The sequence below is a fragment of the Corythoichthys intestinalis genome, chromosome 18, assembly GCF_030265065.1.
Source record: "Corythoichthys intestinalis isolate RoL2023-P3 chromosome 18, ASM3026506v1, whole genome shotgun sequence".
Taxonomy (NCBI): domain Eukaryota; kingdom Metazoa; phylum Chordata; class Actinopteri; order Syngnathiformes; family Syngnathidae; genus Corythoichthys; species Corythoichthys intestinalis.
Genome location: NC_080412.1, coordinates 39,696,730 through 39,709,127, shown reverse-complemented (window position 1 = coordinate 39,709,127; position 12,398 = coordinate 39,696,730). Strand labels below are relative to the sequence as shown.

At 38.9% G+C, this 12,398-nt stretch overlaps 1 protein-coding gene across 3 annotated transcripts in view; it reads right to left on the bottom strand.

Moving 5' to 3' along the window:
* The window catches only part of cadm2a (cell adhesion molecule 2a), a 534,075-nt gene that overhangs the window by 184,434 nt on the left and 337,243 nt on the right, over positions 1 to 12,398 (bottom strand). For 2 of the 3 annotated variants that reach the window (XM_057821958.1, XM_057821960.1), the window contains one exon: positions 7,699 to 7,725. The exons of the other annotated variant lie outside the window; for it this stretch is intronic. In XM_057821958.1, the coding sequence (XP_057677941.1) occupies positions 7,699 to 7,725 (27 nt within the window). The remainder of the gene's footprint in view (positions 1 to 7,698; positions 7,726 to 12,398) is intronic. 3 annotated transcript variants of the gene reach the window in all.

The window sequence follows — 12,398 nt, the reverse complement described above, 5'->3', positions numbered from 1 at the left end:
CACACATGCCGTGATTCAAGGACAGAAGAATGAGAAAGATATGGCTCATTTAGAAGCGATTGGAAGACATCTGGTATATCCCACTATAAGAATTTTCAATGGAAGATGAGAGGACTCCTAAAAGCAACACTTTTCAAAAACTTCTTAATAGGACGAGTGTGATGTGTGGCAGGAGATCTCCTTTAGAAAGGCTAGCTCATTTAACAACCTCTGTGAAGTTGACCCCCGATCAGACGCAAATTTATATAAAAATGATGTAAATCGTTTGTGCTGCGTTTGTGCTTGTTTGTGCTCTAAAAAGTTTCGTTTCTGCTGCTAACGTTTGTAAGAAATTTACAATTCTTTTATAGGTCAATATGAGGTCAACCAGTCCCATTTTGTTTGAAAATAGCATCAATCGGTTATCTTTCATTTGTGCCATGAAAAGTTTCGTTTGTCGTTTTTGAGATATTGAGATAGTGATAGTATCTCATTTAGAACACTTTATAGGTATGCGTGGTAACGCTCTACAGTGGTTTAAATCGAACCCGGAACATAGGATCTTCTCGGTAATGATTGGGGAATTTTCCTCCTCACAAACTTCTCTGTCTTGTGGGGTGCCACAAGGCTCTATTTTAGGGCCTGTTCTCTTTGCACTGTATCTCCAACCCTTAGGATCAATTATAAAAAAAACATAATATCTCTTTTCATTTTTATGATGATGACCTGCAGCTGTATCTCCCCCTGAGACCCAACGAACAAACTGCTCTCACTAAATTAATGGAGTGCATATCCGATGTGAAGCAGTGGCTAGCACAAAACTTTTTACATCTTAACAAAAGCAAAACTGAATATATAACTTTTGGCACACCTTCTATGTTATATGCCCTTGAGCCCAACTCTGGCACTCTGGCTCCCTTTTTTAAAACACATGTTAAAAATCTTGGCGTGATATTCGATAGCAGGCTCAACTTTGAAAAACAGATTAGTTCTGTTGTAAGAGCAAGTTTTTTCCAGCTCCGTCTCTTGGCCAAAGTGAAGCCTCTTCTTACTCGCCACGACCTCGAAAAAGCAATTCACGCTTTTATAAGCTCAAGGCTGGATTACTGCAACACACTTTATGTTGGTCTTCCCAAGTCCTCAATTCAACTTGTTCAAAATGCTGCTGCTCGATTTTTGACAGATGCACCTAGATGTGAACATATTACCCCCGTGCTATCATCGCTCCACTGGCTTCCAGTCCATTTTAGAATTGATTTTAAACTTTTACTGTTTGTTTTTAATTCTATTAATGGCCAAGCTCCTTCTTACTTGTAGGAGATTTTAACCATCCGTAATTCTGGCAGGACTCTTCCCTCTACCTGCCAACTTCATTTGCACGTTCCGAGGTCCAAACTCAAACAGTGGGGAGACCGACCTTTTGCGGTTTCTGCCCCCAGGTTATGGAATAGTCTTCCCCCTGAAATCCGCACCTTTGGGGACGTTTCGTGTGTACACGGCTCGTCTCCAGAGTTGAGAGTGCATTATTCCACTACTGTGAAACGAGACAAGTCATTGGCTAAAGGCCTGGTTTGCGCCGCCCATTGGACGCCGTGCATCTGTGGAGGTCAATGGGTAGTGGGAGGCTCAACTGGCCACTCTGCTTCTATGCATGATGATTGGATGATCTGTCTGAGGTTGAATCCCTTTTTGATTGACAGCAACATGAATTAATCAGCGATCTTGTTGTTTAACATCCGTGGAAAGAAATTTTCCAATTTCCATTCCATTGTTCTGAGTTGAACCAGGGACTCTCATAATTATCCTAGCAACACTGGCTTTGTTAAAAACAACTAGCAAAACAAACAAAACAACAAAATCAAGCTTGTTTCTGGTGTTTTTCTTCTATTGTAGCTGTTTGTGTTTGGAGACTTGACTTCTGGCACTCTAGTTTCTTTCCCTACCGAGCAGTGGGTGTCGCCGAGCCCCTCCATCGTCACAAAGCACTCACAGGCAGACACACTTAGAGTTTCCTCTCTTTGGAATACCTGCATCTGATATGTACATGGCTTCACGGTTTACTTGCAACATATTTTCTATCACATTATAGCAAATTACTCAGTGCTTCCCAATTAATGCACTGCAATACATTTGCTTGGATCTTTGATGAACAAATACAAAGTATTTTTAAAAAAAAATGTTTTATCTACTAGCAGGCAACTCTTTAAAACTGTGGAGGATCTCAAGAGGGAAAAACTAGCCCTTTATAACACTAAAACAACACATACATCACAAAATGATCTCAATAGAGTAGACAAGACAATAGAAACCAAAAGGAGACATGTGCTTGACTTTCAGTTTCACAGCATCTGTTTCACTGTTTTAAGTGGGATTGGTTTATTAACCTTCTGTTATATAACAAAGAATGATAGGCAGGGTATAGCCAATGACTCCATATATTGGCCTGTCGGTACGGTGCTGTGAATGGTTTAAATGAATTTGCCAACCACACACTTCAGGAGGACAAGGGTATCAGGAATGATGAAGAGTAATGGGATCAGACATGGAGTTGCATTTGCAGTACAACCATTATTGCGGCTGATAATGTGATGATGATGATGGCAGAAGGGACGGGATAAAGGTTAAGTGCAGAAAAACCCTTGACCTGCTTAATACACTTTGGATTTCTATACAGATTTCTACATTGAATAGAATTTCACGGGAAGAGATAACCACTGCTATTAGAAGGCTAGCAAACCATTACGTTAGTTTACATAAAAGGGCAGTTCTTATCAGATATGAATTAGATGGGTACTTGCGCTAAAATTGCACACCTCTTCTTATCTTTGAAAACGATTTGGCACGACTGACAATTCTACACTCCAACACATGTTTGACTGACAGAAACATACGGCTATTACTTAAAGGCTACACGCTAAAACTTGGTGGAAATATATGTTGCGAGCACTGCATTATAATTTATTCAGTCCATTCCACTTTTACAAAGTAGCTAGTTAACGTAAACCTAAAACTAAAGCTACTGTTTCCACTTAGCACTACATTTAATTTGTCCACGATACGGTTGAATCGGTAAACTTTGAACCAGCTTGCGTTTCTATGCAAGTAATGTCTTTTGCCAGTTAATAAACCAATAAAATACAGCAGACATTTAATCCTACCGTCTACTGAAACTTCCTCTAAACAATATGGAGGATTTTAACTCTCTTTCCAAATGACTCAGTCATTTTTATTGCAGGAAGGTATAGGTATCGTAATTTAGGACAAGGTACCGATACCTGTACCGTAGGTACTGTATTATTTGGCAACAGTATTCGTTTTTTTTTGTTTTTTTTGGACTGGTGCTTTACATCAATATATAAACACGCTGCGGATCTCCAATGCTGACTGTGTCTTAAAGGGCATCATATTCATCATATGAGCCAAGTCTTGTCAAGTCAAAGGTTGTAAAGATGAGTCTTGTCAAGTCAAAAGGTTGTCGAGTTTAGTCCAATCAAGTCGAGTCACAGAGACTGTCTTAAATGGCATATTATTTTGAATATACAAATTTAACTTTGTTTTGTTTGAAATTCTCTTTTCATAATTTTGTTGTACCGTTTTGGAACTGTTATCTTGTTACTTTATGCAGGTATCTTAAAAAAATTGCACGAGTCCATATGATATGGGCACAAGTAAGTCCCGAGTCGTACCTGTTATGGGCGAGTCAAGTCGAGTCGAGTCACGAGGTATGTCGAGTCGAGTCGAGTCACGATGTTATGCCGAGTCAAGTCGAGTCGCGTCACGAGGTTATGTCGAGTCAGGCGAGTTAAGTCACGAGGTTATGTCGAGTCCACAAGGTTGTAAAGACGAGTCATGTCAAGTCAAAAGGTTGTCAAGGCGAGTCGAGTCACAGAGACTGTCTTAAAGGGCATCATATTACCGTATTGGCCCGAATATAAGACGGTGTTTTTTGCATTGAAATAAGACTGAAAAAGTGGGGGTCGTCTTATATTCGCGGTCTAGACGTTATACCCATTCAAGTTGCTAGATGGTGCCAGATATCACTGAAGCGATGTTCTGTCATGACAGATCTCAACTACTCTCAAGTTTAACCAGTTTGCATTATTTTATTGCAATGTTTTTCCTTATTCAGATTTGTTTCAAGACTACAGTTACAGTTAGACTTCACTTTGATGGTTAATGCAGTTATTGCAATTTTGTTGTTTTATCACAATAGATTGGTTTATTTACATTTCAAAAACCAGAAGCCATTCATTTACGAATGTGATTGCACTTTAGTTTACATATTTAAATATTCAGATATTAAAATTTAAATGAGGCAAAATAACACACTTTTTCTCTCAAATATATTGTTCTAATCATTTGTTTCAGGTGTACTGTAATTATTTTCTGTATAAAAATTAATTTGGTGTTCAAAAAGTCTTAACAAACTTGAGTCTTGAAAAAGAGGGGTCGTCTTATAATCAGGGCCGTCTTATATTCGGGCCAATACGGTATTTTGAAGTCATATAAATATAACAATTTAACTTTGTTTTGTTTGAAATGCTTTTTTTTTTCAGATTTTTTTTGTACCGTTTGGGTACTGGTATCGAGGTATTCTCTGCAGGTATCATCAAACAACTGCACGAGTCACTATGATCTGAGTCTTAAGTAAGTCCCGAGTCTCACCTGTTGTGGGCAAGTCAAGTTGAGTCGAGTCACAATGTTCTGTTGAGTCAATTCGAGCCGAGTCACGAGGTTATGTCGAGTCAAGTCGAGTTGAGTCACAAGGCTGTACAGAGGAGTCGTGTCAAGTCAAAAGGTTGTCGAGGCAAGTTGAGTCACAGAGATTTGTGTTTTGAAGGGATTCATATTATTTTTGATGTAATATAAATGAAACAATTTAATTTTGTTATGTATGAAATACTTTTTTCAGATTTTTATTGTTGTGCCGTTTGGTAATGGTATCGAAATACTTTAGCCAGGTATCATGAAACAACTGGAAGAGTCACTACGATCCGAGTCACAAGTCCCGAGTCCTACCTGTTGTGGGCAAGTTAAGTCGAGTCGAGTCATGAGGTTATGTCGAGTCAAGAGAAGAGGTTATGTCGACTAAAGTCACGAGGTTATGTCGAGTCATTAGGTTATGTCGTGTCAAGTCGAGTCACGAGGTTATGCCGAGTCAAGTCGAGTCGAGTCTCAAGGTCATGTTGAGTTGAGCTGAGTCACAAGGTTGTAAAGACGAGTCGTATAAAGTCAAGGTGAAGACGAGTCGTGTCAAGTCAAAAAGTTGTCGAGTCGAGTCACAGAGGCTGTGTCTTAAAGGGCATATTATTTTGAAGCAATATAAATAAATAAATATATATATATATATATATATATGTATGTCTTTACTTTTTTCCAATGTTTGTTGTTTTATTGTTTTGTTACCGGTATCAAGGTTTTTTTTTCAGATTTTGTTGTTGTACCGTTTTGGTAAAGGTATCTAGTTACCATAAACAATTGAATTGAGTCGCCATGATCTGAGTCACAAGTAAGTCCAGAGTCTTACATGTTGTGGGCAAGTCGAGTCGAGCCACGAGGTTATGTCGAGTTGAGTCATAAGGTTATATCGAGTCAGGTCGAGTCATAAGGTTATGTCGAGTTGAATCGAGCCTCGAAGTCATGTCGTGTTGAGCTGAGCCACAAGGTTGTAAAGACAAGTCGTGTTAAGTCAACGGTTGTAAAGACGAGTTGTTAGTGTTTCCCAGTCTACCTACAAAGCACAGGTTTATTTTTGAGGGAAACCTTACTGTTAATGTACAGTGGGGGAAATAAGTATTTAGTCAACCACTATTTGTGCAAGTTCTCCCACTTGAAAATATTAGAGAGGCCTGTAATTGTCAACATGGGTAAACCTCAACCAAGAGAGACAGAATGAGGTAAAAAAAACCAGAAAATCACATTGTTTGATTTTTTTTAAAGAATTTATTTGCAAATCATGGTGGAAAATAAGTATTTGGTCAATACCAAAAGTTCATCTCAATATTTTGTTATGTACCCTTTGTTGGCAATAACGGACGTCAAACGTTTTCTGTAACTCTTCACAAGCTTTTCACACACTGTTGCTGGTATTTTGACCCATTCCTACACGCAGATCTCCTCTAGAGCAGTGATGTTTTGGGGCTGTCGTTGGGCAGCACGGACTTTCAACTCCCTCCACAGATTTTCTATGGGGTTGAGATCTGGAGACTGGCTAGGCCACTCCAGGACCTTGAAATGCTTCTTACGAAGACACTCCATTGTTGCCCTGGCTGTGTGTTTGGGATCATTGTCATGCTGAAAGACCCAGCCACGTCTCATCTGAAATGCCCTTGCTAATGGAATGCGATTTTCACTCAAAATCTCTCGATACATGGCCCCATTCATTCTTTCTTTTACACAGATCAGTCGTCCTAATCCCTTTGCAGAAAAACAGCCGCAAAGCATGATGTTTCCACCCCCACGCTTCACAGTGGGTATGGTGTTCTTTAGATGCAATTCAGTATTCTTTCTCCTCCAAACACAACCTGTGTTTCTACCAAAAAGTTCTATTTTGGTTTCATCTGACCATAACGCATTCTCCCAGTCCTCTTCTGGATCATCCAAATGCTCTCTAACGAAACCGCGGACGGGCCTGGACGTGTACTTTCTGCAGCAGGGGGACACGTCTGGCAGTGCAGGATTTGAATCCCTGGCGGCGCATTGTGTTACTGATAGTAGCCTTTGTTACTGTGGTCCCAGCTCTCTGTAGGTCATTCATTAGGTCCCCCCGTGTGGTTCTGGGATTTTTTTCTCACCGTTCTTGTTATCATTTTGACGCCACTGGGTGAGATCTTGCATGGAGCCCCAGATCGAGGGAGATTATCAGTGGTCTTTTATGTCTTCCATTTTCTAAAAATGGCTCCCGCAGTTGATTTCTTTACACCAAGCGTTTTACCTACGTCAGATTCAGTCTTCCCAGCCTGGTGCAGGTCTACAATTTTGTCTCTGGTGTCCTTCGACAGCTCTTTGGTCTTGGCCATAGTGGAGTTTGGAGTTTGACTGACTGAGGTTGTGGACAGGTGTCTTTTATACCGATAATGAGTTAAAACAGGTGCCATTAATACAGGTAACGAGTGGAGCCTCCTTTGATCTCATTAGAAGAAGTTAGACCTCTTTGACAGCCAGAAATCTTACTTGTTTGTAGGTGACCAAATACTTATTTTCCACTCTAATTTGGAAATAATTTCTTTAAAAATCAAACAATGTGATTTTCTGTTTTTTTTTTCACATTCTGTCTCTCATGGTTGTAGTTTACCCATGTTGACAATTACAGGCAAGTCGGGGAACTTGCACAATTGGTGGTTGACTAAATGCTTATTGGCCCCATAGTAAGTCAATGTGCAAAAAGTTTTTCTAATCAGCTTGTCGAGTCGAGTCTCGGACCGTCCGAGTCTGTTTTTTTTTCTTCCAAGTCCGAGTCGAGTCGCATCGAGCCCAAGTCCCTGTGACTTGAGTCCAATTGTCTGGGTATCATAGTCAGAATTTTGGTATCATGGCAACGCTGTGTGGTTGAATTGAAATTAAGTTGAAATTTTGGTTATTTTAGAAGCATTCATAATGGCTGACTTATGCACACTCATTGTATCAAGCACAAGTGAGTTGTACTGCTCAGTGAAAACTAAACTATTACATCTCATTCTTGTCCTAAATGAAGCTAAACTAAAGATGGCCACCACTCACCTCTGACTTTGCCTTTGGAAGCCATCACTGGTGTCCCCAAGAAGACAAAAGGGGGGGTTGAATAGACAGCGAGAGGAAGGAAAAGAGAAAAATAAAAACAGAACAAAAAGGGACAAAGACAGAATACATGATTAGACAACTGCTGGAACAACAGCATGTCTCTATACTGTACGAGGTGCGAAAATATCTTCATCAAAATTGAGCGTATAATATGGCCTCTTCTAATCAGTCAGCCGCAACTTGAGCATCTTGCAATTTGGCTACCCTGCAGGTTTGCGGTTATTGACGAGTCAGAGCTGTATTTTATTCGAGCAATCATCCAAGCAAACACGGCTGAAGGTTCACACCCGCGAGTGACTGACAGGAGTGTAATCAGTCACGAAAGGCCCAGACAGGACTGTCCTCTGAGAAGAAATAAGTTATGACATGAGGCAGAATGAGGAAGATGAAGTAGAGCTTGGCATATTGAGCATTTGGTTAGAAAAGCATTTTTTTTTTTTTTTTTTTTTTTTTTTTGCTCAATCGAAAACTTGTTTCACATCTATCTGTATAAATATCACATTTATCCCACTTTTAGTCCAGTGTGGTTTTTACATGTTAAAATATTTTGTTCTAAAATTAGGAGAGCATGGAGGTTTGGCAAGAAAAATGGAGGACGGCTTAGTTGCTCGCTTTGCAGTTGTATCCGAGAGTATTACAGTTACTTAGCAACCGACACACACAATAGTTCCAGGAAGTCCCGGGAAGCTGATATAGTAGACATTTAATTTCACTCCCCTCAGTCCCCCATTTTAGCATGCCGTGCACAGATTGATTGTAATTACAAATTGCGGTCAACTGCTTTAAATCTGCTCACTGTCGCTGGCAAAATCAGAGCAACCTTCACTCTGAGCTCTAAATTCATTCATCATTCTATCATTGATAAGCAAATGGTATTATTTAAGTAAACCTCAGATGCTTATTATTGCTAAAGAAAACCAATTGACAGGTCTTTCATAAATTAAGAAATGTTTACTATATGTATTGTGTAACAACTAGGGCTGTCAAACAATTACAATTTTTAATCGAGTTTATCACAGCTTCAAAATTAATTATTCGTAATTAATCGCAATTCAAACCATCTCTAATATATGCCATATTTTTCTGTAAATTATTGTTGTAATGGAAAGATAAGACACAAGACAGACATAAACATTCAACATACTGTACATAAGTACTGTATTTGTTTATTATAAAAATAAATCCACAAGATGGCATTAACATTATTAAAATTCTTTCTGTTAAAGGAATCCACGGATAGAAAGACTTGTAGTTCTTAAAAGATAAATGTTAGTACAAGTTATAGTAATTTTTACAGGTGGGAATCTTTTGGCACCTAACGATTCGATTACGATTACGATTCAGAGGTTCCGATTCGATTATAAATTGATTATTGATGTTATTGACGCCCCCCTGCGCTTTTAATGTTTTGTACATTAGTTTCAAAATTCTCAAAAAATCCTCTCAGGCTAAACCAAACTAATATTTCAGTATCATGTTAGCAGTTTAAAACAGTAAATAAAATACTTAACACCCATTCTGTATCAGCAGCTTTAAACTACATTCATTTAATTTAAAGATGGGAATCAACCGTTAAAGTAGTTAAAATTCTCCCGTTATTCCATAATTTCCCTTCTGTCTACTTTCGACATGTCAAAGTTTTAAAACTGTTTCATCATTTAAAATGGATTCAAGTTAAGATTTTGCCGATTTAGGAGTATTTTAGATAAAAAGTTAATTAGGTTTGCTACAACAGAGCCTTCAAGAGAAGTCTACTGCTTTAAGATGGCGGCTGTTAACAATGCGGCAACTACTAAACGGCAAGTCTGTCATTTTGCATCTAGTTCTTTTTACATGTTCTACCGGCACCGTTGTCTGTCATTTTGCATCTAGTTCTACATATATGTGATATCTACTATAGCCGTATGTTTGTAGCAACTAGCAACTGGGCGTTGTTCGAAGCAGCTGTCGGCCGCAGTCAGGTATTATTGTTTTTTTTTTATCTAGCGGCATGAGTTGATCATGATATCTACTCTTGGTCCGTTCCTCATTGCGTCCCGAAGACTGCGCTGGCTGTGTTTTAGGTCTGCTTTACCTGGTATAATTCAATAATCAGAATTTGGATTTTTCTGGATCGTTCTCGAATCTTCCACAGCCGAATCGCGAATAATCTCAGAATCGGAAATTTCGCACGCCTCTAGTAATTTTATATTAAAACCCCTCTTAATTTTTTCGTTTTAATAAAATTCTTAAAATTTTCAATCAAAAAAATAAACTAATAGCTTGCCATTGTTGACGTCGCCGAGCGGGACGTCACATGGGCTCCCTGCTGTTCTTCCACAGTGTCTTTAACTATGTAAGGTAGTGATTGAAATACACCACAAGGTGTTAATGGCGAGTTTTAAATTAATTAGAGATCTAGCCAAGGCAAAGTCTGAGTAAGTTTTATGTGTATTTTGCATAGCTATTTTGATTGGGAATGCCAGCTCTCTTTGCATTGAGCGCTTTTCTTTTTGTGAACATTATTTTATTTGAGCGATAAGAATATTATTTTTGTTGTGCTTTCACTAGATGATACTGTGGCAACTTAACTGTTCCGCCCAAATGCATGATGGGAAGTTGGGCAACCATGACTGACAGTGGTGGCTGCAAATAGTATACAGTATGTTCTGCGTTGTGTTCAATTAAACGTGTTAATAAAAAGATTGTCTCCTGTGAGATATAGGAATATTATTTTTGATGTGCTTTCACTTAATGATACTGTAGCGACTTAACTGTTCCGCCCATATGCATGATGGGAAGTTGGGCAACCATGAGCAAATGGTATACAGTATGTTCTGCATTGTGTTCAATTAAGCGTGTAAAGAAAAAGATCGTCTCCTGTCTTTCTTTCCCACGTCGTGCGCCACAATGCTAATATTTGTTGTGAAAGAGTTGCCAAAGCTCATGGCAATAAAAGCCGCAGTTCAATGAACGCCTGTGTCCATTCGCATTTCTCTGCCTTTTCGCTCTCAATGTGCTAAAACGGCGTCATTGTACTGTTTGAGGCAACGCATGGAAAGATAAGACACAAGACTGATATATACATTCAACATACTGTACATAAGTGCTGTATTTGTTTATTATAACAATAAACCAACAAGGTGGTATTAACATTAACATTCTGTTAAAGCGATCTATGGATAGAAAGACTTGTCATTCTTAAAAGATAAATATTAGTACAAGTTATAGAAATTTTATATTAAAACCCCTCTTAATGTTTTCGTTTTATTAAAATTTTATATTTTTATAAAAACTTTTCAATCAAAAAATAAACTAGTAGCTCGCCATTGTTGATGTCAATAATTACACAATGCTCATGGTGCTTAAAGCCATAAAATCAGTCGCACCCAAGCGCCAGCAGAGGGAGACAAAAAACACAAGTAACAAGTGGACATTACACTGTGCTGTCATTTTAATCTGTTTGAGCAGGGCATGTGCGTTAATTGTGTCAAATATTTGAACGTGATTAATTAAAAAAATTAATTACCGCCCGTTAACGCGATAATTCTGACAGCCCTAATTTTTTAAATTAAAAACACGATCCTTTTCACCCCATTTTGTTCATCTGAAAAATGGCGGGATCCCTCATCCCTATCTGTAGTTTTAAAATGGACTTTTTTTATATCGGCTGGTTGGATTTAAAAAAAAAAAAAAAAAAAAAGGGCGACACTGATATACATCAAATTTCCAAAAAACGGCCCGCTATATCTCTAGTAGTGAACATCTGCGTGACTATAATATGTTTCCCCGCGGTGGCAAAGTTGCGCACACTTGGAGTGACCTCCATGAATTAATTAGGTTTTTGGTTGCAAGCGTGGTCATTAAATGAAATCAACTCATACCTCAAGGCAACACTATATTAGTATCAACATGAATTTACCTTGCAATCCAATACTTGGGTCACTCTGGCTCAAGGGTAACATTAGGAGCAAAAAAAAATCGTTGAGGCCTTTGAGAGCAGGTAGAGCTAGTGAGTGTCTGGTGTCACAACAGTGACGCTCAGAGTTGTGAGCAGCATGTTTTCAGTCTCTGAGCGTCAGCAGGGGAGCTGTCATAAATAAACTGTGTGATACTTCATACAGGCGCCACCTGCTGTGACTCATATCCACGTACACAAGGCACTGCGGTGATCACAGCGCTCCCTGAGGGTAAAGGTCTCCTGGGAGGACCACTGTTCATTTGCCAGTCTTGTCAAACTTGCTTTTATTTTTTCTATCGTAGCACTATTTTCACCTTTTTGGGGGGGCTCAATGTTGCTCTCGTTCCCTGGATTTCATTACAAGCAGAGGCATATTTGCCCTGGAGTCAAATCTCACTAAGAAGTGCCAAAGAAATGACTGTGACACTGGTTATTACAACACAGTATAGCAATGTGCTCGCCATCTCAAATGAAAGATGTTTCCCAGATATGGAAAGCAGAATAGGGATGACATCAGAGAAATTTGATAGAATACTTAAGTTCCACGATCCTCTGGCAATGACATGACATCATTTGCTGCATTAGTGTTTTCTCTTATAATCTTCGAGCAGAAAATAACATTTTTCAAGGCAACAGCTGTCAAGGCGCATCATCCTCGGTTGAGTATGGGATGTATCCCTTGTGAAATACCGGCTTCACT